The 26,517-nt window shown below is 50.1% G+C and overlaps 2 protein-coding genes across 2 annotated transcripts; both read right to left on the bottom strand.

Annotated features, from left to right (window-relative positions):
* Positions 1–74: 74 nt before the first annotated feature.
* On the bottom strand, positions 75–5,090 carry ALKBH6 (alkB homolog 6). Its single transcript, XM_023762350.1, is given in 8 exon segments — positions 75–434; positions 437–502; positions 1,573–1,693; positions 1,873–2,024; positions 2,393–2,453; positions 3,818–3,886; positions 4,184–4,259; positions 5,010–5,090. Coding segments are annotated over 8 exon segments (798 nt in total). The 5' UTR covers positions 5,069–5,090; the 3' UTR covers positions 75–240.
* Positions 5,091–5,497: 407 nt separating this feature from the next.
* On the bottom strand, positions 5,498–17,333 carry CLIP3 (CAP-Gly domain containing linker protein 3). Its single transcript, XM_006098631.3, has 14 exons — positions 17,205–17,333; positions 16,690–16,895; positions 13,589–13,728; positions 13,408–13,501; positions 13,055–13,216; positions 12,540–12,658; positions 11,401–11,637; positions 9,242–9,377; positions 8,961–9,089; positions 8,204–8,347; positions 8,015–8,138; positions 7,758–7,822; positions 7,338–7,410; positions 5,498–7,021 (listed from the first exon to the last, which is right to left on the bottom strand). Exons 2-14 carry the CDS (start codon positions 16,853–16,855, stop codon positions 6,967–6,969), a joined length of 1,644 nt encoding a protein of 547 aa, XP_006098693.1. The 5' UTR covers positions 16,856–16,895; positions 17,205–17,333; the 3' UTR covers positions 5,498–6,966.
* Between the last annotated feature and the right edge of the window lie 9,184 nt (positions 17,334–26,517).

Genomic DNA, 26,517 nt, shown 5'->3' with positions numbered 1-26,517 from the left:
ATTTAGGGTCCCAGACTCAGCACCTCTCAAGAACACAAGCATCTGTCCCTCCACCCCCAATCCAAAACCAAAGAAAGATTTTTGTTGGTTTATTTGAAATGAAGCCTTTCTGTGGTTCCCACAAAGTTATTGGGAAAATAACTCAGGGGACCCGCCTCTTCCCCAGGGTTTCAAGGTTGCAGGGTTGCAGCTGTCCGAAACTTGATAGTCCGGGAGCCCAGCAGGTCCTGGGGCCAGGCGTCACTTGCTAAGGAGCAGTCCAGCCCGCAGCACACGGGGCACCCGGCGGATGGTCAGCGAGACACGGGTGCCACGGACCAGGTGGGCTCCAGGCCTTGCCGATGGGCCTTGCGGGCAGCGTTGAGCGGTAGAGAGGCCGTGACGAGTGGATCTACACAAGCCGCTCGTTCCATGGAGGAGGTGCGTGTAGGCAGTCCACGAAGTACCAGGAGGCTGCGGGGTTCCAGCAACAGCGAAGGTGGCCGGCCGGGTGGGGCCGGGGCTGCGGGGAGTATAAATGGTCAGTGGGTCCCCAAAAGTAGAAGGGTAGAAGAAGTTAGCAGACTTTGAGAGTCAGGGAGCGAGGGTCAGCGTGTTCCCAGAGACAGAGACTGAGGGGCAAGTGTGCCCCTCATTTTGGAGTGAAAATCAGCAGGCCCCAGAGCCAGGGCTACAGGGAACGGGGTGAGGGTAGGGTCAGCAGTCCCTCCAGAGAGGGAGGAACTAGGCTGCAGCTGGGATCTCCAAGGGGCTAGGACCAAGGTATCAGTGGTCACAGGGAACTGGGTTGAGGGCTTGACAGAAGTCAGGAGTTGGGGTGGGCCGGGATGGGGAAGCAGAATGAGGCAGAGATGATCTGGTGTAGTCTGGGAGTATCTGCAGACATCAGGATTTTTGAGGAAACTGGCACAATAGGCAGGATATCCGGGGTAATCAGGAGCATGCAGCACTACAGAGCGACCTAAGAAGCAGCTGGGGTCAGGATGTCCAGGGGGATTTCTGTGAACACTGTAGTGTCAGAAATGCATCACTCAGAGAAAGAGGTCAGGGACGCTGCTGTCATGAGCAGCCCTAGAGGACAGTCAGGCCATCTAGGGAGTCTTTGAGCAGCAAGCCAGGTGCCAAGGTGTGGGAGTTCAGTGTTGGGGTGCTCTGTACAGTAGGCAGAGAGAGTTAGGATATCTGGAAGGATGTCAAGGACACTCACAAATGAATGGTGTTGGAGTATCTGAGGATATCAGTGTCTGCTGGAGTACTGGGGAACCCTCATGGGGTATGTGGACCTTGGGCTACTGGAGCACTCTGAACGTGTGGGCCAAGGGATCTTCAGGGTGTCAGGACATTCCAATCAGCAGGTAGGGGTATTGGGAGTATCTGTGGATATCAAGCTTTCTAGGGCACCCTGCAAGCAGATGGGTTAGGTGTCTGGGAAGACATGGTTGCATTCTATGAGGGACAGGGAAGGTATCTGGGAGGTTATCAAGGGTATCTTGCAGGCAGGTGGGATTGGGGCTTCTTAGAGGATGTGGGATGTGAGAGTGCCCACAAGTGACTGGGGCAGTGTCCCAGGGCCCACCTGCTCTGTAGGGTCCTCATCCTTTGGCTGCCGCGGCTCGTAGAGATCCAGCATGGTGTGGGAGCCCAGGCTGATGGTGCTGACGGTCGGGTAGTACAGTGGCCCGTCCTTGTGGGGCTGGGGAGTGGGCACCAGGGCTGGACAGGGCAGGAGTCCACCCCCCCACCCCACCCTCTAGGGTTCAAGGGGGCCTCCCAGGTGGGGACAGGGAGATGAATGCCTGGTGGGGTGTGTGGCAATGGCCTGCCCCATGATGGATCAGAGGTCTGGGAGTTGGGGTGAGGATGTGTAGTTACCATGATGCCCTCCCCAGGCAGATACTGGTTCACAAGGACGTGGTTGGCTGGGAGACCCCCAAAAAGATTGAGGTCAGACACTTTGTCCACGTAGCGCTGAAGCCACAGAGGAAGCCGCTCAGGAACCATCCCTCGGGGATGTGGGAGCCCACCTGGAGGAGGGCAATGGGGTCCTGAGAGCACCTAACCAAGGAGCCCTCGCACCTCAAGCCCTCACTAATGATATCACCAGGTTTGGTAGCACGCTGACCTTCTCAGGGATGCCCGATTCTTTGGAGATCACCACCCAACCCTTCAAAGGTTTCCTGATGCCTCAAAGGTTTCCTGGAACATTTGAAAGCACCAACTTATAAGAAAATTCCTAATCCCATAGAACCTCTACTGACACTTCTGAATCCTCCTGGCCCTTGGGACCCCTTGAACCCTCAAGGGCCCCTAATATCTTAAGACTAACCAACCTGAAGCACCTGCTCTAACCCACATCCTTAAATCACCCATGCCCCCAGGCAGGAACACTTACCCCAATTCTGTAACTTCCTCCCAGAGAGCTGGGTCCACTTTGGCTTTGGGGCATTGAAGACCTAGGAGGTGGGGAGGGGGTCACTCATTTTTCAGGACCGCTCTGATTCTCCCACCCAGGCCAACATAGAGGTCTTTACCTGGGGTGGAAAAGGGTTATCTCAGTATCTGTGGGAATGGTTTCCTGAGATAGAGTGTTCCCAAGATTTTGCTCTTTGCTCTTTCCCCTGTGGCAGCTGCTGCTAGCCCCAAAGCCCACCTATGTCTACTGGGATCGAGGAAAGGAACCAGGGCTACACAACTTCGGTCTGAATCTACTTAGAACTCTGGCCTGCATTGGGCTCTTTTAGCCCAGTAAATAGTCTGCACCCTGTAATTTCCTGGGCTATCTCAGAATAGTCTAACTTTTGGGACCTTCTTGTTTCTATTACCTTGGGGGCGGGGGGGGGGGGAGGATGTACTACACTAGGCTATCTCAGCATAGCAAAGAGAGTACTTTGAAAAGTCTCCACTGCCAAGATCCCAAAGTTCTAGAATGAGCCATCTTCAAGAAGTCTATACTCAGTAATCTCCTTGTTCCCTTTATGGTTATGGGGCTGGAATGAGCTATCTCATCACAAGTCTGTGTTCTGTGGCTAACTTTTTCCTGGGACTCAACCTAGACAAGACTAGTTGGAACAGCACAGGGAAGAACTGTGCTCTATTATTTTTTTGTGTGTGGGTGTGTGTGCTCTATTATTAAGGCTCTGGCGCTACAAAGATTGTCCCAGTGCAAGAACTGACCTTCGTAAAGTTTTCTTTCCCCAAAACCTTAAATAGAATACAGACTGGATTACCTCAGCACAGGTGGTCTGTGTTTAGAAATCTTGTTTCCAAGACTCTGGGTCTATGCTGAGCTATTTAAGCAGAGGAAAGAGTATACGCTGTAACATTCTGAGGCCTGGGCTTCCTCAGCACTAAAAATTCTTCATTCCCCAAACATCAAAGGCCTGAACTGGGCTATCTCAGTCTATATTTATAATCTCCTTTTCTCTAAAATAGCAGGAGTGGGCCATCTCAGCACAGAGAATATGGGCTCTGTAACTTCCTCGTTTCTGAGGCTCTGGGCTTGTACCGGCCTATTCTAGCACAAGGAATCCGATCTCAATAACATCTTTGTTTTGGAAGTTGGACTGGCCTATCTCAGCACAGGAAATCTGAGCTCCATAATAATCACTTCATTTCTAAGAATCAGTTTGGTTTCCCCTAAGCTTCCTGGGAAAAGCTCTTTCTGACAGGCCCAGTGGGTCCTGAGAGTGAGGGGTGGGTGGCACTCTTCTTCCTGCCAGAATCTCCATTATAGCCTCAGGGGCTCTCAAGCAGGAACTAGGATTTGGGGAAGGATCTGGAAAGATGGAAAAACAGACCAGAAGGGCTCTGAGGTCACCTGTCGAAGCAAATACTCCTCCTCTTCCTTGGAGATGAAGTCAGGGACATAGTAGATTACAGGTGGTGCCTAGGATGGAGAGATCCCCCTGAAACTGGTGCCCTTTGACCTACACGGGGACCCTAGCAATGATGAGCAGCCCCCTCCCTCTGTAGTGAGGCTCAGGATGTCCCCAGACAGGCCAGGGTCTGAAGTTGAGGGACCAAGGCCCATTTTGGGGATAGAAAGTGGGAGTGAGATAGGGGAAGAATGAACCTGGAGGGAGCAGTCCCAGCTCACAAACCAGGCGTCAGACTGCCTATCACCACTTTATCTTCCACCCTTAGTCCTCCCACCGTCACCCTCTGCACCCCCCGTCCTGACAACCTGCTCCACCCGGAATGGTTCCAGGGCTGGGACCCTGGAGTCCTGATCCTCCGACACCAACTCCATGCACCCGATCCTGTGAGGAGGAGAGAATATGCTAAGGTCACCAAGCCTCCCACCCTCAGGTTATGGCCCCACTTTCTGCTCTATCATGGGTTAGGGCCTCAGCTCAGCCCTCTAACCAAACTCACTGGATTTCTAAAACCTGAGTCCTCAGCCTCTCAAAGCCACCCAGTGAGCTCCCGGGCTCTTTGCCTGGACACAGTAAGCACCCAGAACATCCAAACTCCATCTACCAGGAGCCTATCAAACTACAGAGAACATCCTCTCACAGAGAACATCCTCTGACCCCACTGGGAGCCTTTCTCAAGAGCTTCACAGCCTCTAGGGCTGCACCCCAGAACCCCTTTAAACATCTTACCTTGAGACCCCTTCCTAACAACCAGATTTGCAACCCTGAGCCTCGCTCTCCAACAACATTCAGGATGGAGCCCCTATGGACTCCTCCTGCCTCAAGCCCTTTTAGATGCCACATTCTGAACACCCTGTGCCCCCAAACTGAATCTCCTCTGACGCATCCATTCTGTCTCCTTGGATCCCCCCACTCTGGACTCCCTCAGATTTCCCTTCCCGCGCACCCCTTCACTGCAGCGCTCTTGGATCTAATGACTCCTCTCAAACCTTCTTTCTTCCCTGAATCCCCGAGCCGCCCGCCCCCCTCCCCCTTCACACACACACACACACACACACACACTCCACATTCTGCGCTCCTCGGACCCCCACCCTCAGACCCCTATTCCCGCCCTCCGCCACCCACAAAACTGACCGTCCACCAATGTCCCCACCAATATCCAAATTCAACACCCCTTTTCCTTTCCCAGCCATTTCCTCCCCCTCGTTTCCGACGCAGGAGTCCTGAGACCAATGGGAACTCTCACAGGCCTGAAGGGTCCGCCTTCCACCCAATTGGCGCTCTCACCCAATATTGTCCCGCCCCCTCACCCTCGTCCAGTGATAGGCTGCGCCTCCCGGCCTCTGAGCCACTGGGGACCCTTCGGTTGCCCGGCTTCCTGTGGCACCGACCAATCAGCTCCAGAAACGAACCTGTCCAAGCTGGAGTGGGCCCAGATGGGAGGGGCAGCCGTGGCGACCACAGGAAGAAGATGGGACTCTTAGGACTCCCCGCGGACTAGATCGTCCTGTGCCCAGGCTGCGGGGAGGCGAGATTGAAGGAAGGACTTCCTCTCTCGTCCTCCCCCAGCAGCGGTGCAGGGGCAGGGCTGTAATCCCCAGACTCAGGTCCGACACACCGAAGCCATAGAAACGTCTTTATTGAAGGGGGCAGAGGGGTCATGCTGAGTTCTGGGACATGCAGTTAAGGGGTAGTCTGAGCTGTCCTTGGTAGTGAGGCCCCCAGGTCCGTCCTGGACTCCCTGGGCCTTCAGGGTCTCCCTCAAGCTGCTAGTCTGGCCTGGGTGCTGTGACGTCATTTAGGGTCAGTGACTCAGATTTGGTGTTTTGGACCTATGACCAGAACGTGGATTGAAATGAGGGCTCCAGGATTTGGGATCCCCTCAAGGCCTTGGGGTGCCCTTCATGTATGAGATGGAGGCTTTAGGATTTTGGGTTCTTTGGGGGCTGGGACTCTTGGAATTTGGCGTCTGGAGATTCATGACTCAGGGCATTGAAGTCCTCTAGTTTTCAGGGATAAGCATAACTGTTTAAGCCTATGAATAGGGCTTAAGGTGCCATGGTAGCCTGGGATGCATGACCTGACTGCAGTCTCCTCCATTCCAGGCACAAGGACGTCCATGATTGGGGTTTCCTGGGGGCTTGGGATTGGATTTTTACATTTAGGACTCCCTGGGAATTTGGGGATCCCATGGTTTGGGGGTCCTAGAAATTAGGGCTTTGGGGTGTTCTAGAAGCTGTAGGACTTGAGGGCACATGGGAGTTTGGGATCCCCAGTCTCAACATGGGGGCTCCAAATTTTGGGTTCCCCCAAAAGGGAAAGTCATTACTTTAAAAATAGAGAATTTTCTGGAAATCTGGCCAGCAGAGGGGCTGTGGGCCATGTTGGTGGGCTTCATACAAGGCACTGGGGGATTCTTGAGGGTGCAGAGGATAGGAACACTTGGGGGTCCTGTAATTAGTACTTCCAGGACTATTTTGGTATCTGTAAATTGGAGGTGTCAGTGGCCTGGTTAATGTGTGTCTTCTTCAGGGGTAAGAGCAGGGGTCTTTGTAAATGGAGGGGGCAGTCTCTGATTGCAGTATAAGGGTTTTGGGGTAACTATGGGGAATCACATCTTGAGGGGACTGATGTTAAATGTAGCATAGTGACATAAAGGTCTGTAACTGCAGCTCTGGAGGCGTGACCTGTGTTTATTTCAAGGGGATTTGATGGGTTCTTTTTTAATGGGGGAGAGTTCTGGGATGAGTGACTGAGGAATGTTCTGCTGTGGAGCATTATGTGGAGAAGGTCACCATTTGGGGTGATGTGGAAATCTATTATTGGGAGTCCTGCTCTGAGTGGTTGAGGATAGGGACTAGCCTGAAGGAGCTACACTCAAGAAATCTTTCTGGGTAACATGGGATCTGTATTTGGGCATTTATCATGAGGGAATCTGTTAATGATGGGGCCTCAGTGATTAATAAGGGCTGGCTAATGGGGATCTCTAGTCTGGATGTGTTATTGGGAATATCTATCTCAGGGTGACCTGGGGGCTCCTTGTGTCAGGAGATGCTAGAGGGGCTGTCTCTTTGTCAGTTGTCCAGGGCCTCTAAGACTGCATCTCCGCCCTCAGCATCCAAGGAAACCAGCAGCAGAAGAGCAATCTGGAAAGGAGAACCATGTCACTCCTTAATGCAGGGATGGGAACATCTGGGTCTGTCTCCCTCAGCTCTTCCCCAAATGTCTGGCCTTGCTGGATTCTGCCTCTACCTGTTTGCCTGTGCCTTCCCAGGCTCCTGTGGAAAGTGTTCTGCCTCCCCTAAGTGTCCCTTAAAAGTTGAAGTCTCCAGAATTTAGTGCAGGGCTTCACTCCCTAAAGACCGTTTCTTGGTAAGCTGACTAGTCACAAGTTTTCCTAACCTCTATTTCTGGCCCCAACCAGAGCCCCAGACCCCTGTGTCCAATGGCCTGGCTACGCACCTGGAGATTGAGTTCTCTGATGCGATGTCCTTTGGGGTCCGGACTGTTGTAAAGGTGCGTTTGGGCTGTGTCACTGAAGGGGAGGGCAAGGTCTCAGGTGAGGGGATGATAGACCCACTTGTGCCCTCAATACCCACCCAGACTCTACCCACCCAGACTCCTGGACCCCACATTCCCAATATCCATCTGAACCTTTTTTGTCAATAATATTCTGTGTCTTCCAATACCTACCCATGTCTCCAGTGCCTGCCCAGAGCTTGTTGTTAACATCCCCATATCCCATAGCACCTATCTTCTTGGGGTTCCTGTTTCATCATTTTCCTGGACTCTGTTCCCAGTTTAATACTGGAGAATCTGTCACTAGCATGACCCTTCCTCCTGTCCCCAAACCCTCCTACCCACATTCCGCCCCCAACTCACTTGTCACTTGATGCACTTTTTTGGCTCCGACATTGTCCCCAGGGGGATCAGTGGATCCACCAATCCTGGGGAGATATGAAGAGTGGGAGGAGTCAGAGCCTCAGAAGCCAGGGTCTGACCTGGAGATAGGGGTCGGGGGCCCATGCGGAAAGAGCTCAGGTGTGGGGGTGGGTATCCACACTGTCCTGCTAGTCCAAGAGGAGGAGACAACTGAAGAGGGAATCAGGGTCCTGGGTGATACTTTGAATTGGGCTCACCTCTGGATTCGGGATGCTGGTGCAAAGACTCCATGCTTTGGGGAGCAGGTGAAGTACCGGACACCAAAGACAGAGCCATCATGCTTGCCCGTGGGCTGGTCTAGCTCAATTCCATACCAGTAACCTGAAGCAGAAGAGTGTCAGACCTTGAGGCCCTGCCTTTCTCCCAGCCCAGATCCCCATCCTCACCTGGGGCAAAGTCTGTCTTCCCGTAGAAGCGCACAACCCCTTGCTTCTGGCCTGCTACAAGGACTTGGTCTCCAACCGCAGCCTTGGCTCCCTCTCGCTGCTGCAGGTTGCCCAGAGATGGGGATGATGGAGGCTTCTTCTTGCCTGGGGGTAGAGGGTACAGGGGTGAGGGTAGGATGGGGCTCCAGGCACCAGCCCTGGGGACCCCAGGGCACCAGAAAGCCCCAAGGCAGAAATTCTGTTCTGGCTCTAATCAGGAACTCCAGAGCCTTCCCTAGAACTGCAGGGCTTTGGTGTGGAGGGAAACAGTCCCAGCCAAGTTAAGAACTGGGAGGATCCCAAAATCCTTTCTCAAAGCTGAGGATATTTGGGCCAATAGAAAAAACCAGTCACAGAAGTCAGGAACCCAGCCCGGCCGGCATGACTCAGTGGTTGAGCGTCGACCTATGAACCAGGAGGTCATGGTTCGATTCCCCATCAGGGCACATGCCCAGGTTGCATGCTAGATCCCCAGTAGAGGGTATACAGGAGGCAGCTGATCAATGATTCTTTCTCATCATTGATGTTTCTGTCTTTCTCTCCCTCTCTTTTTCTCTCTGAAACCAATAAAAAAAATTAAAAATTAAGAAAAGAACTAAAGGTCATCCTCTAAAATTAGGGAGTTTGGACCTGAGGAGAAACTGAGTCATAGAAGCTGGGCTATCCACAGATTATCTCCAAGACTGGCTCTCCTCACACCTCGGGCTCCCCCTCTGACCTTTGTGTTCCCTTCGGCCTTTGCCAGTGACGCGGGAGAAGTCCATCCGGGGAGTGCGAGGTGTGGAAGTGACAGATGAAGGGGGTGCATCCGCTGCTTTGGAGATCTTGGACACAGAAGCAAAGAGACCTGGAGGGATAGAGCCTGGGCTGGGAGTTGTCCAAGTCTCTGCGCTATGCCTCTACCCCAATATCACCCTCCAATCCCCATTACCCAGTCAGCCACAGAACTACTGAGTGGACCCCACCCACCACTCCTTTTGGGCCCCCGGTGGGACTGACCCTGCTTGGGAGGGCAGATGAAGTACCGGACACCACCAACACTGCCATCATTCTTGCCCTCAGGTTCGTCCAGCTCCACGCCCACCCACTGGCCGCTGGCGAACTCCGTGGTCCCGCAGAACCGCAGTGTGCCCGTCTGGAAAAACAAGGGAGGATGTGGCTTGGGGAGGCCTTAGGAGGCTATGATAGATCACTGGCTCACAGGCAGTGTGGTGAGGGAGATGAGGGAGCCCCAGACTCAAATCTCAGCTCAGACATCACCATTTACTGGCCATATGACATAACCTCACTGTGTCTTAATGTGCTCATCTGCAAAATAGGAACAGAAACTGTGCCCACCTTATAGGATTGTTATAGAGCTGCCCTGTTCAATGCAATAAATAGCCACTAGCCAATATATGACAATTTAACTAAAATTAATTACACCAGCCACATTTCAAGTGCTTAATAGCCACGTGTACCTTGTGGTTACTTCATTGGACAGCATAGTTACAGTAACATTTAAAGCTCTCAGATCGGCCAGGTGCTGAGTAAGGGATTAGTGAGTGTTGACTACTATTATCATGTAACTTTGGTCCTGGGACCTCCTGGGTCAGTTTCATCTGGAAAATTGAGATAACAGTCCACCTCCTAGGCTTTGTCTGGTTGAAACACTTTTAATATATGTCAAGTTGCTTAGTTGCAGGGAGTGTGGTTATTATAATAGCATGAGGCTCCTTTACCTAAGCCTCAGTTCTTGTCTAGAGGATGGGCTAATAAAAAGTGCCACTTTGGAGGGTTAGTGGGATCTGAGCAGTACCTGGCACACAGAGAGCACTTAGATGCACCAAGCCCTAAAGGAATTTAGACATTTTAACTAATTTAAACCTCATACTACCCCCTGACATGGGTACTGTTATTAGCTCTTTTGTACAGATGGAGCAACTGATGCCCAACGAGGCAGAATCACTGACCCCAAGCCCCAGAGTTGGTAAGATTTGCCTGAGTAAATCCCTGAGCCTAAGCTTATAACTACTGTGTTATGCTGATTTTCTTAGGGGCAGGGATGGTTATTGCATGTCCTCAGACAAAGGGTTTCACCTCTCTAAGCTTCCTAGAGTCTTCTGGGTTGTAAGATGGGAAGAGTAACTCATCCTGCTTTCAGAATTGTCACATGAATTTAACTAGATCACACACAGCTTTCCAGATGGGACTGATGCATACAAAAAGATAGGGAACAAAATGTAACTCCTATGCTTTCTCAAGAAATAAAATCCAGATTCCTTCCAGTGGCATGCAGATCTGGTATGATCAGCCCCTGCTGACCTCTCCACCTCATCTTCCATCCTGTATAGCAGGGCCTCTGTACCTGCTGTGTGCTCTGTCTTCATATTTTCGCAGGGTGAGTTCTTTCCCATCTCAGCTCATACATCACCTCCTTAGAGAAGTCCTCTTAGAACACCCAGCTAAAACCACCTCTACCCTCACCCAGGGACAACTTACTAAATCCAAGCATTGAATGGTTCCCAAAGCCCTCGTTGCCACCAGAATTGATCTTAACTATGGTTTACTTTATTGACTCTCTTTCATTAGAAATGAAGCTCCATGAAAGCAGGGCTGGGTCTGACATAGCCCTTTATCCCCAAGAATGGGCTTGGTCCAGCATGGAGCCTAAGGGACACCAGTAAATGAGTCAAAGTTGGAATGCCTGGACGAAGATTCTCTCTGTTCTCTGGACCTTTTTATCTGCTCCCCCTACCTGAGACCCTCTTCTCCTAGCTCACTCCTCATCCTCAAGTAGGTACATCTCGTGCCACACCCCTGACTGTTCTTCCAAAGTACTGACTACTCTGGGAGCAGAGGTGGGCCCTGACTGGAGACCAAGAAGCTCAGGGGACCCAGATGGAGCAGAGCTTCACTGACCACTCTGATTGTGCTTCCCCATGATAGCCACCACTACTCTGGACTATCACTGGCAGTTGATGGATCTGTTTCCCACTGGACTGAGACCTCAACCCAGGTTGGGGCACAAAAGAGGCACTCCCAGAACAACTGTTAGGTGAAATAAATGTGAATCAGAGGGTGGGTCAACAAAGGGAAAGTCTGCACACTGCCCAATGACCCAGTCCTGAGGGGTGAGGGCTGAGTCCTGCCCTTCCCTACCCGGTCTAGTCCCTGACCTTCTGGCCATCCAGCAGCACGCGGTCTCCCAGGCGCAGGCCCAATGTGCTGAGCATGAGATTGCCTGGAACATTGTCGTAGTTGGGTAGCGTGACCTTGGGGAGGGCGCAGGAGAGTGGCACGGCCTCCTCCAGCAGTGTTCGTAGCTCCTTGGCCACCAGTGCTGCCTCTGCCTTGTCCAGGGTCATGTCCATGGGGTCTGGGACCACCTCCGCTGGCACCTGTCCCTTTCGGTTCTGAGGACCAATGGAAAGATAGGGACGAGGACTCAGTGGTACAGGCTGCACCCCCACTGAACCCATGCCCCAAGACCCTGGGTCTAGGTGAAACAGAGGTGGGACTAGGTCACACTTTGGGTCAACATGGGACTAAGAAGGGGTGGGACATTAAGGTACAGACCATGTTCCAGGGAAATCCACCCATGAGATCTCAGGCTAGGGATGTCAAGTAATTGGGAGAGGGACTAGGGGTGGAGCTGCTAGGGACTGAAGGTTATGGTCAAGTGTTGTAGGTCACGCCTTTAGGGAGGCCATGCCCCCAGAGACCCCAGGCCAGGAATGGGGCCATGTGAGGAATGAACACTGAAAATGGGCTCCTATAATACTGAGTCAGTGGTCCAACTGAGCCAATGGGGAAGGAGGTGAGGCAAGACCTCAGGGGTGCAGGTGTCAACCCAAGATATCTGTTCCTGGGATGCTGCAGAGTAACTCATATTAAAGATAGGACCTAGAAATGGATGGGTTGGGGTCAAAGATCATATTGAGGGCTTATGCTGGGCCCAACCCTCTCATTCACCAAGAGTCTCATTCACTTTCTTCATGACCTCTAAATACTGTCTACATAAGGCCACAACATCAGCCAGGACTGAAAGAAGTCCTTGCTGGGTGACCCTGCCTCAGTTTCCCCATTGTAAAACAGTGCTCCTAATACAGTTCACCTGACATATCATGAACACTAACTAAATGTCAGCTATTATGTCATTTGTTGAAGGTACAGATGATCTTTGTAATGTTTTGAGAGCTTCCAGAGATGCAGGTGGTCAGGGCCCCCCTCATCTTCTGCAGAGGCCTGCTGGCCTGGAAAGGAATGGGGGAGGAAAGAGAAGGAAGATAAAAGTGCTGAGCCAAGGTGGCAGTACCCGCAGCGCCGGGTTGGCACCATGCTCCAGCAAACATTTGGCTGCACCCAGGCACAGGTTAGAGGCAGCGATGTGTAGGGCTGAGCCATGGTTGAAGTCACTGCACGTGGAGTTCACCACTGGGAGGTGGGCGAGAGGAGAGATCTTGGTAAGTGTTTTCGACACTCTAGGTATCCCCCTACCTTCCAGCCTCCATCTCTTAACAGGCTGCTAACCTCCCAGCCCCAGTGCCTTCCATAAAACTGGCCCCTCCCTGCGAGGTCCAGCCCTGTCCTGGGGTAGTGAACCACTGAACCCCATCTCTAATGCCTCTAGTCTCCAGCCTCCTACTATCTCCTCAGTTTAGTGCCCCCTTCCTGCCAAGCCAGGGCTTAGTTTGGCCCCATCATTTGGCATCTCTCCTTCTTCATACCACATCCCCATCCCCAAAACCCTGGGCACCCTCCCTCTGCTTCTAGGGCCTCTTCTTTCACTGGGTCCTGGCCTCCCACCCCAGCCTGGACTTCGCCCCTCACCTCGAGGCCGAGCACCCTTCAGCAGCACACGCACGAGGTCGGGCACATCAAAATAGGCTGCGTAGTGCAGTGCGTTCATGTTGGTCCAGCGGCTGCGCAGGGTCACGTCTGCGCCCAGCGCCAGCAGCTGCTGTGAGAGGCGCACTGCCGCAGCAGGGTCCCCTGCATGACAGCCCGGGTCAGTCATGGGTCCAGGGCATGAGGAACTTCCTGGGCCTCAGGGAGGGCAATTTGGGATCTTAGGCTGCGGGTTGAGGATGGGGATCTGAGGACCAGAGTTCTGGGTGATTTTGAAGGTGTCGGGTCTGAGGGCCTAGGTTTTGCAGCATGTGGTTTGGGGTTTGGACACTCACCGACCCCATGGGCCCCAGCCTTGCAGGCATAATGAAGCAGTGTCATGTCGGTCAGCCCATCACGATCATTCACATGGCAGCCTCGACGCAGAATCTGGGAGTACCAGAGGACCAGGGAAGGTTCCCGAAACATGCAAGGGATCCCCATCCTCTCCCTCCTTAGCTTCCCCAGTGTTCTTACCTCATTGCCAATGACATCAATCTTGTGTTGTACTTGGGGCACCCACTGGCGCACAATGGCAAACAGCTCAGGGATGGTGGTCTGCGGGTCAAACAGAATCTCCTGGCACGCCGGGTCATTGGGGTCGAAGAAGGTGAAAGCTGAAGTGGTGAGAGGTCTGAAGTCATCCAAGGCAAGCTGACCCCCTCCTTCCAGAGGAGCTTTAGGGTTTTGCCTTTAAGACCCTCCCTAAGGCAGGGTCTCAAAGTAGTGGTGCATAGGCCACAGGCATATTCCATGTGGCCAGCATGAGGTTTCAAAGTCAGGAGGTTTCACATAAAAATCTGGATGCCCACTATGTCTTACAAAACTGGAAGACAGAGCAATTCCCATGGAGCAGCAAACACCACCTCTTGAACAAGAGTGTGATAAGGAGTGTAGCACCGTCAAGTCTGCGTGCCCACGGAGGTTGCTAGTGCACTGTTGCCCTGACAGAGCATGGGGACAGTTTGGACAAATTTCTAGAGTAAAAAAAATAAAAATAAAATAATAATTTAAAACAGAAATCCTAGTTTTTAAGAAAAATCTCCCCAAGTTTTCAAATGCTGTGCAGTCCACATAAAATGTATGCATGGTTAGGACCCAATCTGTGGCCAGCCGGGGTAGTGCCCAGAGGAACTTCCATCTCCCCGACCTAGTACATGGAAGAAACTCAGTACATGTTGAGTGAGTAAATGAAACATCAGATGATGTAGAGCCCAGTACATGTTGAGTGAGTAAATGAAACATCAGATGATGTAGAGCCCAGAGAAGTGCAGCATAGAAAGTGTCTCCAGGGCTTAGAATCCTGACCTGGCTCCCATCACATTCAGAATATAGACCACATCCTTCCCTCTGCCTACAGGTCCTGCACAAACTGGCCTGTCTGTTTTCTATTCTCAACTTCCCCTGCATCCACACTGGCCTCCTGTCCTTCCAACACACCAGGCAAATTCCTGTCTTAGGGACTTTGCACTTGCTGTTTTTCTTATCTGGGGCAGCCTTCTCTCAGATCTTCTCAGGGCTTTGCAGGTCTTTGCTCAAATGTCACCTCTTCAGAGAGGCCTCCCCAACCACCCTGTCGAAATCAGCACTTCTGCCCTTCTCCATCTTCTACCCTTTTTTATTTCTTTAATCACAGCACATATCACTACTCAGCTTGTTTACACCTCCCTCCCTCTTTTCCTCTTCTTCTCTTTTTGCTTCTTTCTTACTTTCTCACTAGTCTCCCTCAGGATATAAGTGCTATGTTCCAATCTGCCATGGTCCCCCTACCCATCCACCCCTTTATCCCCAAAGCCCAGCACAAAACCTGGCACAGAGTAGGTGTTCAGTCAATCTCTGCTGAATCAATGTACAAATTTAATAAACAAATACATGAGTTCCTCTTGGAATCCACCTTAGCTCTCTCTCTGTCCTAGACCACATTTCCAGATTCCTTCACCTTCTGTGACCAATCCTGCTTGTTTTCAGCCCAGACCCTCTCACTTCCCACCAGGCCAAAGGCCCTGGCCATATCCAGCTGCATTTCCAAAGGAGATTTTCCAGTTTCCTGGGGTGGACCCCCTGCCCAGACATCCAGATAACTTCCTTATTTTTCTACCAAACTGAGGTTAACTTGTTGCCTCTCGGATCCACCTCTAGTGGGTGATATGTCCCACTAGTTTCTGACCTTCACAGCCAATGTCTTCTAAAAGCTCCTTATATCCAACTCCAGCTGAGCTCCACCCTCTCTACCGTTTAAACATATGAGACCCATCACTTCTCTGCTTTTAAACAATCCCTCAAATGCTCTCTCCCAATCACACTTAGAATATATCCAAAGTCTTCACCATGGCCTTTAAGCCCCATTGCCAACCTCTCACCTCAACTGATTACTCCCCAGCTGCAGCTGCATGAGCTGCTTTCTGTTCCAAACTCAGTCCTGTTCCACACCCAGGGCTCTGCACTTGCTGCTCTCTGCCTAGAACTCTCTTTCTCCACTGATTCTCCTCATGCGCTGGGTCTCAGCCTAAATGCTACCTCAACAGCAAGACCCACCCTGACCTCTCTGTCTCAAGTTGCTTCCCTCTAGCCATTCTCTATTTTCTTTTTTATTTTATTTATTTTTGTTTTGTTTTGTTAATTCTCACCCAAGGATATTTTCCCATTGATTTTTAGAGAGAGTGGAATGGAGGGGGAAGAGACACAGAGAGAAACATCGATGTGAGGAAGACACAGACCAGGGATTGAGCCTGCAACCGTGGTACGTGCCCTTGATGGGAATCTAACCTGGGACCCTTCAGTCCATGGGCTGACACTCTATGCATTGAGTCAAACTGGCTAGGGCTCTATTTATTTCTATCTTTTATTTCTTTCATAGCACTTACTCCAATCTGAACTTACCTGTTTATTGATCTGTTCATTATTCAGTCTCTCCTCTCCTGAGAGAAGGGATCATGCCTAGATTGCTCACCATTAAATCTCTATCACCCAACATAATGCTTGTCACAGAGTAGTAGCAATAGATAAATATTGCTTGATGATTAGATACTTTCAGTTTCTCCAAGAAGAGCCCTCTGAGCTCCACACCCTCCTTCCTCAGAACCTTCACTCCTGCAGTTCCTCCTATGGTCACCTCTCCTGGGACTTCATTTCCCCCAACTCATCCTTAGGTCTCCCTCAAATGTTACTTCCTTAGAGAAACCATGTCTTAACAAACTCTTGCAGTATTCTGTTCTTGGCAAGCACAATTTCTCATCATGTCATGTAATTACATATTTATATTATATTATTATACTTATTTGTGTGGTCATTATAGAGGCCTGTGAGTTCTCTCAGGGCAAAGACTGGATCTATCTTGCTCCATGCTGTGCTACCAGCTCCTAGCACAGAGCCAGGTCCACAGCAGACTTTCAGCAAATGTTTGTTGAATGACTAAATGACTAAATGATGTATCATGAACCAATTTAGAGTTATTCCAATTCCATTCTCCAATGAATGAATGAATGAGTCCTTGTGTTTGGAATACAAGGACTCAGCAGCTAAGACTTCCCTGGCCATCTAAGGCTCTGGGCCAGATTCTGGGGTGGGAGGATGGTTACCGTAGTCCTTGGGGAGGGGGGCAGGTGCTGAGGGGTGCACAACAGGCTTCTGTCGGCGCTCCTGGGTGGGGCTGGGGGCCTCGGGAACCTCCTCATCCTCCTCATCCTCTTCTTCCGCCTTGTCCAAGAGCGGAGGGGCCATAGGGGTAGGATCTGTCTTAGTCATGATCCTCGGTGGCCCTCAGGGGACGGCCTTCAGGCAAATCCTGGAAGCAGAGGTCAGCTAGAGAGGGCACCCCACAGGCTCCGGCATCCCAACCCACAGAAGCTCCCAGGGCCTCACATTCCCAGCTCTGGATTTGGAGCAATCATAAGGATGCCCGTTACCCATCAGAGGGCCCTAGCATGTGGGCCCAGTGTCTACCACTTCCCGCAGGCCCAGCCTCCCATTCTTCTATCGCGTCAGGGCCCTCAGTCTAGGCCGCCCCCTCCCCAGGTTTGTTTATCTCTGGATGCTGGATGCTGGAGGCTTCGCCCCTCCCCTTCTCCGCGGGCCACCCCTCTACCCATCTTACCTTGGGCAAACAGGGCTGCAGACGAAAGCTGAGAGTGGGGGGACTGGAGTAATGGGGTGTCAGTTTCAGGGGAAGTGATGGGTGAGAAGGAGAAAAAAGCCGGTGGTAGATGGGGGGTAGAGAGGGAGGGGCGCTGAAGGCGCATGCGCGCTGTTACCTACGACCCGGCGTGGGGGAGGAGATACTGGGAGGCTCCTCACGCTGATGGAAAAGCTGGACGCAGCGATGGAAGGGGACTGACGCGGAGGATGGGGAGAGAAAGGAAAGAAGAGGTGAACACGAAGAAGGAAGCGAGACACGGAGACGAAGAAATATGAAGCAGAGACAAGGGTAAAGGGAAAGCGGAGTCAGTGCTTTTTGACCCCCCCACCCTCATGATGGAGCTTTCCTGTAAGCCTGGCCAGTTAAGGCGGTGTTGGTGGTGATGGGTGTTTTCTCTGTGAGATCTGAGATCTGACCTCTATACGGGATGTCTCAGAGATATGATTTCTATCATCATCATCATCATTCTCATCACAGAGTTTCTACAGCACTTACCAGGCCCAGAGAGGTTAAGCCACTTGCCCAAGGGCACACAGCAAGTAGGTTTTGGAGCGAAGACTTGAAAACAGACAGCCTGGGCTTTTAATTACCTTGCTACAGATCTGCCAACCCTCTCAGAACCTGTATCTTTTTAAATTAATGCATTAATTTATTATTTTTAGAGGCATTTTATTTAGACAACTAAAAATAATTAGATGTTCAGAAGCAGTGTACAATGAACAAGAAATCAAGCCAGTTATTGGCCTGTCTCACAGAGACATGGAGAGACAGATATGGGGGGTAGAAGAAATGTAGGCGCAGAGAGACAGGGACATAGATATGGAGGACACAGAAAAATGCAGATGAAGAGAGACATGGGGAAATGGAGAGATAGATGGGAGGACAGAGCAATTGGGAAGCACATGGACAAAGATAAATGTGGAAAAAGATGAGATTGAGAGACAGGGATCAAGTGGGAACAGGGAAGTAGAGAAAGACAATAAGTCCAGGGGCCCTGGAAGGCTTCATGAAGAGCCCCAGGCCTGAGTCTGAGCTCTGTCCTTGCCCCACTGTATGTCCCTCTTGTGCCCCACCATGATTCAGGCCACAGCCCCAAGCATAAAGCTTCCAAAGGCAGCCACATTGCAGCTCCAGCTGACTGCTACTAACTGGGGATATTAACCCAGCGCTGCTAGATCTGCTGAGCCTTTGGGAAAGATCAGAAATTATTTTAAAGCACTGTTGAAGTCAAACAATATCTGTGGGCCATGTCCAACCCGCTGGCTGTCAGGTTGAGACACCTTAGTTCAGAGGCACTGTGGGGGCTCCTTTCTGGAACCCCTCCTACCTCTCTTGTCCAGGCAAGGCCAGACCCTGGGGCCTCAAGCTTGGCCTTGGGGTTGTAAGCAGAAAAAAAGCCTGATCAGATTTTGATTTTTAAAAACAGATTTTTATTGATTTTTAGAGAGGAAGAGAGAAACATCGGTGTGAAAGCAAAAACATAGATCGACTACATGTTCCCCCACCAAGGAGTGAACCTGCAAATACATTTTTTAATATATTTTCATTGGTTTAAGAGAGGAAGGGAATGGGAGAGAGAGAGAGAAACATCAATGATGAGAGAGAATCAGTGATCGGCTGCCTCCTGCATGCCCCACACTGGGGATCGAGCCCGCAACCCAGGCATGTGCCCTTGACTGGAATCAAACCCGAGACCCTTCAGTTCACAGACTGACGATTTATCCACTGAGCCAAACCAGGTAAGGCTGAAATGTTCTGATTTTTAAATATTGGGCTCTAGCCTAAACAAAAACACATGCTGTGTAGCTGACTCTCCATGCGTAGCTGCTGCATCCACTGTTCTATAGCCCTCGCTGCTCCTGGTGCCACTCTTGGAGTTGCTGCAGCCTTCTCTCCTGCCCAGTGCTGAGCCCAGCCTGTGGGTGCTGAGAGGGGACTCCAGGGCAAGGCCATGCAGGAGCCAGCAAAACACTCAGGGGGTTCAGGAACATGGTGGCCGGGCCCTCAGGGTATCCAACGCTGGCCCTAACACCACCAGGTTTTCAGTGCCAGGTGCTGGGATGGCTGGGCCTGGGGACAGGAGGGAGGGCTGAGAGTCAGGCTCAGTACCAAGCATAAAGCCTCTAAGGCAGCCGTGGGAAAACTACGGCCCGCGAAATGAATAAAACTAAAAAAAAAAAAAAAAAAGACCGTACCCTTTTATATAATGATGTTTACTTTGAATTTATATTAGTTCACACAAACACTCCATCCATGCTTTTGTTCCGGCCCTCCGGTCCAGTTTAAGAACCCATTGTGGCCCTCGAGTCAAAAAGTTTGCCCACCCCTGCAGCCACATTGCAGCTCCAGCTGAAGGACTTCCCTCAGGACATGACTCCATAGTTTACTTCCCAGGTGAGGAAGGTGAGGGTAGGGTGGTGGGTGGTCAGCCTCCACAATGGGACCACCCTGCACTCACCTTGGTGGGCAGTGCCTAGGAGATGGAGAGCACAGAATCTGCCGAAGTAAGAAACGTCCTAACCTATAAGAATTTTTATGAGTTTATTTAAGCAAAACTGACGATAATTGCAGGGAAACAAAAAGGTGTTACCGGTGGGGAGAATTTCTCATCCCCACTGTTGTTCACGGGAGTGGAATTCCTGTGATATCCTGAGAAAAAAATTTCTGAGGCTCGAATGAGAGAACAAGTGGTTTTTATTTGTGTGGAATCAAACACCTGAGTTTCCAAAGTCCCATTTCCCTTAGTCTAGTCATAGAGTGTAACTGGGGCTTCAGCACCCTCCTGCTTCCAGTGGCGCTGGGGAGCTAAAATCAGAGCCAGTGGCCAGAGTTTCCTTTCCATGTTGGAGCCAATTCTGGTCCAGCATCAGGCTAGCTTAGCTTGTGTTTCCCCATTGCAGTCAATTAGTCCATTGCCTGTGGAGTCCACATGGCTATGGGCCATATGGGCAAATGCAAGAGAGCCAAGAGCAACAACAGAAAAGAGCAATTTCCTTTGTTTAGGCCTATCCCCAAATTTTTGTGATATTGCAGTGGCTCCACCCACTCTGGCTAGTGATCTCTGTCCCCAGGTTTGATTGACAGGCACCTTCCCTAGTCATCTCAACTTCACTGCATATGTGTCTATCTCCCCTTTGTTGGACTCTTTCCCCTAGTGATCTGTGGGGAATGGGCCAGTGGTTCCCTGGGGAGTGTGAACTTGCAGCTTCCTGGTGAAGCTTCCCCAATGACGAGCATATAATGTCTGGCCTTCCCTTTGCTTCTTCCCTATCCTATATAATAAAAGCCTAATATGCTTAGTGTCCGATAGTCCAGTCGTCTGTTCAACCAATCAAAGCATAACATGTTAATGATATGCTAAGGCTGCTCAACTGCTCGCTATGACATGCACTGACCACCAGGGGGCAGACGCTCAATGCAGGAGCTGCCCCCTGGTGTCAGTGCGCTCCCACAGGGGGACTGCTGCTCAGCCAGGAGCCTGGCTCACGGCTGGCGAGTGCAACGGCGGTGGTGGGAGCCGCTAAGGATCCCCTGAGGGCTCCTGGACTGTGAGAGGGCACAGGCCGGGCTGAGGGACCCTGCCCCCCCGCCCCCAGTGCACGAATTTTGTGCACCGGGCCTCTAGTTATTAATAACTAGCTAATTACAATGGTATCAGTGGGACTGAGAAAATGTTGTGGGAAATGGCAGTTTACCACTTATTTTATACATCAGAATCAAAGGTGAAGTGTGCTAGTAAGGGGTTTACATCAAATCCATTGGTGATAGATTCCGGAGGCAGGAGAAAGTAAAGTGGGGAAATCTCTGAGACTGGATGAAAAGGAAAACAAATAGACATATACCATTTTGTTTTTTAAATCCTCACCTAAGGACATATTTGTTTTAGAGAGAGGGAGAGAGAGAAACATCAATCAGTTGCCTCCCATATACTCCCTAATCAGGAAACAAAACTGCAACCTAGGTACATGCCCTGACTGGGAATCGAACCTGCAACCTTTGGGTGTGCAGCATTATGCTCCAACCAACTAAGCCACCCAGTCAGGGCAGACACAAACTTCTTTACACAGGTGGGTATAGGATAGTTACAGTGAACAACATGATATAATAACAACGAGGGGGATTTGTGGTCTGTCCTCTGGTGTGGTGGTTGCACTTTGAGGAGTGGGAGGTGGTGGAAGGAAATTACTTTGATATCCCACAGGTATGTTTTCTTAGATGCAAAAGACAACAGACAGGCTAGGGTTAAGATGAATACTGACCTTTTTTAGGGAAAAATACCATCTTAGGACATAACTACCCACCATGAACTGGTTTTAGTTAGGGGAAATTTTTGTTTTTTAATTCTCACCTGAGGATATGTGTTTTTCTTTAATTGATTTTAGAGAGAGCAAAACATCCATGTGAGAGAGAAACATTGATCAGCTGCCTCTGGTATGTGTCCCAATGGGGGATCAAACCCACAATCTGGGTAGGTGTCCTGACTAGGAATCAAACCCACAGCCTTTTGGTGCACCAGATGTCACTCAACCAACTAAGCCACTCCAGCCAGGGCAGTTAGGGAAAGTTTTAATTTCAGACCATCCTATGTGGTTATTTTAGATCTCTGAGTTTGCAAGGCCACCATACAGGCCTCCCCTGGGCTTGCCAGATTTAGTGTATGGCCCATTTTTTGTCCACACAACACACCTCAGTGCCACTGGAAGCAGGAGGGTGTGAAGTGCTACCTGCTGGTGGTCCATGTGCTGCAGCCAGGGGCCATCCTTCAATGGGATGGTGGGGTCAGTGATATTAGGTCCAACCCTACCCTCTCTGAGAACACTCACTCCCAGGGGTCCCTCAGTTCCAAACCTTTGTCCCCCACCCCAGGCTCTCTTTGCCTCCTCTTACCCATATTGCATTCTACCATGCCACCTTTTAAACTCCCAGTCAAGCTAGTTTCAACTCCCATGATTAGCTAGTTTATTAATATTCCTATATAATAAAGAGGTAAGATGTAAATTAACCCTCACGCCCTCACAAGATAGCTGCCTACGACCAGGCCGGCAGGGGGGTTAGTGAGGGACGACCAAACGACTAAACAGCAGGCTGCGTGGGGCAACCCGGCCGTCAGGAGGTGGGCAGTGGGGGTGACCAGGCCAGCGGGGGGGGAGGGGCAGTTAGGAGTGACCAGGCCGGCAGGGAGGGAGCAGTTGGGGGTGACCTGGCCGGCAGCGGGGGCAGTTAGGGGCGACCAGGCCAGCGGGGAGGGGCAGTTAAGGGCAATCAGGCCGGCACACAGAGGCAGTGAGGGGCAATCAGGCCAGCGGGGGCGGGCGGGGCACTTAGGGGCAACCAGGCAGGCAGGCAGGTGAGCGATTAGGAGCCAGTGGTCCAGGATTGTGAGAGGGATGACCCAGATTGGAGAGGGTGCAGGCTGGGCTGAGGGACACCCCCCCCCCACGTGGGTGCACGAATTTTGTGCACCGGGCCTCTAGTTAATAATAGAAGAAAGCAAAGGGAAGGCCAGACATTGTAAGCATGGTCATCTGGGCAGCTTCACCAGGAAGCTGCAACTTCATACTCCCCAGGGAACCACTGGTCCATTCCCTGCAGATCACTAGGGAAAGGGATCCAACAATGGGGGAGATGGGTGCATGTGCAGTGAAGTCAGGGTGACATTTGTCTGTCAGTCTAACCTAGGAAAAAGATAATTGGCTAGTGGGGTGAAGCCACTGCAAGCACATGAAATCTTAAAGGGTTAATTGGTTAAGTCCCTAGTTATAATTCCCAAAGAGTTCCCTCTCTCTTGCTCGTGTTCTTCTCTTGCCTCTTCTTTTTTTTTTTTCTTTTGGTTACTCCTCATCTGAGGATATTTTTTCCATTGGGTTTTAGAGAGTAGAAGGGAGGAAGGGAAGGAGGGAGGGAGAGAGAGAGAAAGGATGCAACATCGATGTGAGAGAGACATATCAATTAGTTGCCTCTTTTTTTAAAAAAATATTTTATTGATTTTTTACAGAGATGAAGAGAGAGGGATAGAGAGTTAGAAACATCGATGAGAGAGAAACATCAATCAGCTGCTTCCTGCACACCTCCTACTGGGGATGTGCCCGCAACCAAGATACATGCCCTTGACTGGAATCGAACCTGGGACCTTTCAGTCTGCAGGCCAACACTCTATCCACTGAGCCAAACCGGTTAGGGCAATTAGTTGCCTCTTGCATGAGCCCCAACCAGGGCCAGGGATTGAACCTGCAACCCAGGTACATGCCCTTGACCGAGAATTGAACCTGCGACCCTCCAGTGTGTGAGCCGACTCTCCACTGAGTCATGCCAGCCAGGGCTCTGCTCTTGCTTCTTGTTCAATATTGTACTCTCTTGCTCCATGACCCACACTCGCCCCTGTCTCTTCATAGTCCTGTGGCCTTAGAAAGGCTATGCAGACCCTACATGTAATAGACTGTAGCTGGGAACACAAGCTAAGCTAGCCTGATGCTGGACTGGACTGTGCTTTAATATGGAGTGAAGACTCTGGACAGTGGCCTTAATTCTTGTCCTGCAGAAGATAAGATTGGACTTTTTCTATGGTGAGACAGAGGGAAATGGGATATTGGAAACCCAGGAGTTTAATTCCATGGAAATAAACATCACTCATCCTCCCATGCAAGTCTCAGGAAATTCCTTTCCTTGTGAAATCACTAGAACTCCACTTCCACTGGTAACAGGTTGGGACACAGAAGGCACCCCACTGATAACACCAGCATCAACCTGCCTCTCCCACCTCTGCTGCCCCGCCCATCCAGCTTCCATCCTCTATGGCTGGATTTTTGCCTCCTTCCTGATCTCCCTGTTCACAGGAGTGCAGTTATAGATTTTAAACAGATTTAAGAGGGGTGTGGGGAGGTAGAAGAGGGTAAAGGGGGGATAAATGGTGATGTAAGAAGACTTGACTTGGGGTAGTGAATACACAATACAATATACAGATGATATATTATAAAATTGTATATCGCCCTAACTGGTTTGGCTCAGTGGATAGAGTGTCAGCCTGCGGACTGAAGGGTCCCAGGTTCAATTCCAGTCAAGGGCATGTACCTTGGTTGCAGGCACATCCCCAGTAGGGGGTGTGCAGGAGGCAGCTGATCAATGTTTCTCTCTCATCGATGTTTCTAACTCTCTATCCCTCTCCCTTCCTCTCTGTAAAAAATCAATAAAATATTTAAAAAAAAATAATTCAGCCCTAACTGGTTTGGCTCAGTGGATGGAGCGTCGGCCTGCGGACTGAAGGGTCCCAGGTTCGATTCCGGCTAAGGGCATGTGCCTTGGTTGTGGGCACATCCCCAGTGGGGGGTGTGCAGAAGGCAGCTGATCGATGTTTCTCTCCTGTCGATGTTTCCGGCTCTCTATCCCTCTCCCTTCCTCTCTGTGAAAAATCAATAAAATATATTTAAAAAATAATAACTCAGAAGTTAGCAGCAGGATTGTCTTTTTAAAAAATTAAAATAAAATAAAATAAAATTGTATACCTGAAACCTATATATTTTATTAACCAATGTTACCCGAATAAATTCAATTAAAACAAAAAGGCATGGGTTTGGGGCCAGACAGACCTGGTCCTCCACCCGAGTTCCACCATTTACTAGTTTGTGGTCACAGGCAAGTTACTTCACCTCTTTAAGTCTCAATTAAATGTAGATAATAATGCCTACCCAGATATATTTTTGGAAAGATTAAAATACAAACAAGGTCTTCGCTTCTTATGCCATCTTTCCTCATCTATAAGGGGAACTTATAAAGCTCAGCAAAAATAAAATAAAATATGCATTGGCAGTAAAAAGAATTGCAAACTCTACCAAATGCTTTTCAAAGGTTTGAATGAAAGTGTTTCTTGAATAAATGATCTTTTTCTGTTTTTCTGTAAGTTTTTTTTAAGTTGAGACTCAACATTTTTTTTAATTGATTTCAGAAAGGAAGGGAGAGGGAGAGATAGAAACATCAATGATGAGAATCATTGATCGGCTGCCTCCTGCACCAAGGATGGAGTCCACAACCCCAGACATGTGCCCCTGACCATATTTGAACCCAGGACCCTTCAGTCCACAGGCTGATGCTCTATCCACTGAGCCAAACCAGCTTAAGTGAAAAAGTAAAAAGTGGAGTAAGCAGTAAAGTAGGACCTTACTCTCTGTAGGAACCATGCCAGAGACCCCGGATAACCAAGGCCTCTGAACAGGGGAAATCTTAATCAGAATGTTCAAGGCTAAGATACCATAAGCAGGTGCAAAGCCACAGCAATCTCATGGTATACTGCACACGCATGCCCTTCTGTAGCCAGGGGGGTCAACTGGACCTTGGTTCAGCAACCTCAGTACTTCAGTTCTGGCTAGGAAAGAATTCAGAGCCAAGACTCAAACTATAAGAGAAATTTTATTTAGGAAGTCACAGAAGTGGAAGTGAGTGGTGGAGGAAATGGGCTCAGGAAACAAGTTACAGAGGCTAAAGAAAGGTCCTTGAAACTTAGAAGAGAAGAAGGTAAAGGTAAAGTGCTTGGGGGGTGGTAAGAAAGGGAGGGGAAAAGTATAGGGGGGTGCTCCTAGGAGGGAGAGCATGTGGGTCCTCAGTCCTAAGGGCTTTTGAGGGTGGAGATTTTACGGGAGGTCCCAAAGGAGGATCTCAATAGATTATTCATCAGCTTTCCAGCTACAGCCTTTCAGGGTTGTGGTCTCCACTTAATTGGCTGATGCCAGGGCAAGGGGTCATTAGTTAATGCAGCTGCTCCTGAAGTCAGCCACGGTATCTTTTGTCTGCTTTTGCTGTTTTTCTGGGCCTGGAGCTGAAACATAACTGAGGCCTAGATGCTATCTCTAGGGAGGAAAGATCAGAGGGTCTCAACTACATGACCAGCTGACCAGTGATATTCTAAGGGAGGAAAGGTTACCCTAGGGCAGTGATGGCGAACCTTTTGAGCTCGGCGTGTCAGCATTTGGAAAAACCCTAACTTAACTCTGGTGCCGTGTCACATATAGAAATTTTTTGATATTTGCAACCATAGTAAAACAAAGATTTATATTTTTGATATTTATTTTATATATTTAAATGCCATTTAACAAAGAAAAATCAACCAAAAAAATGAGTTCGCGTGTCACCTCTGACACGCATGTCATAGGTTTGCCATCACTGCCCTAGGGGCAAGGTCCTTGTTTTCCCAATTTTTGTTTTGTTTTTTTTTTTTGAAGTACAATTTCCATTTATTTTTCCCCCCAGAGAACTTTTCTTCACTCCTTAAAGACTTAGCTCC

This window comes from Myotis lucifugus, unplaced genomic scaffold, assembly GCF_000147115.1.
Source record: "Myotis lucifugus unplaced genomic scaffold, Myoluc2.0 scaffold_244, whole genome shotgun sequence".
Taxonomy (NCBI): domain Eukaryota; kingdom Metazoa; phylum Chordata; class Mammalia; order Chiroptera; family Vespertilionidae; genus Myotis; species Myotis lucifugus.
Note: the sequence above shows the minus strand (reverse complement) of the source record. Positions and strands in the feature narration are given on the sequence as shown.

Bases quoted from the DNA above. Each gene is read 5' to 3' on its own strand.
- CLIP3 (XM_006098631.3), bottom strand. From the start codon at position 16,855: ATGACTAAGACAGATCCTACCCCTATGGCCCCTCCGCTCTTGGACAAG. The intron at 13,729-16,689 runs GTAACCATCCTC...TCACCACTTCAG, and splicing joins CCCCCTCCCCAAGGACTACG to CTTTCACCTTCTTCGACCCC. The intron at 7,022-7,337 runs GTGCGTAGCCAG...TCTCCTTTCCAG, and splicing joins TCAGAGAACTCAATCTCCAG to ATTGCTCTTCTGCTGCTGGT.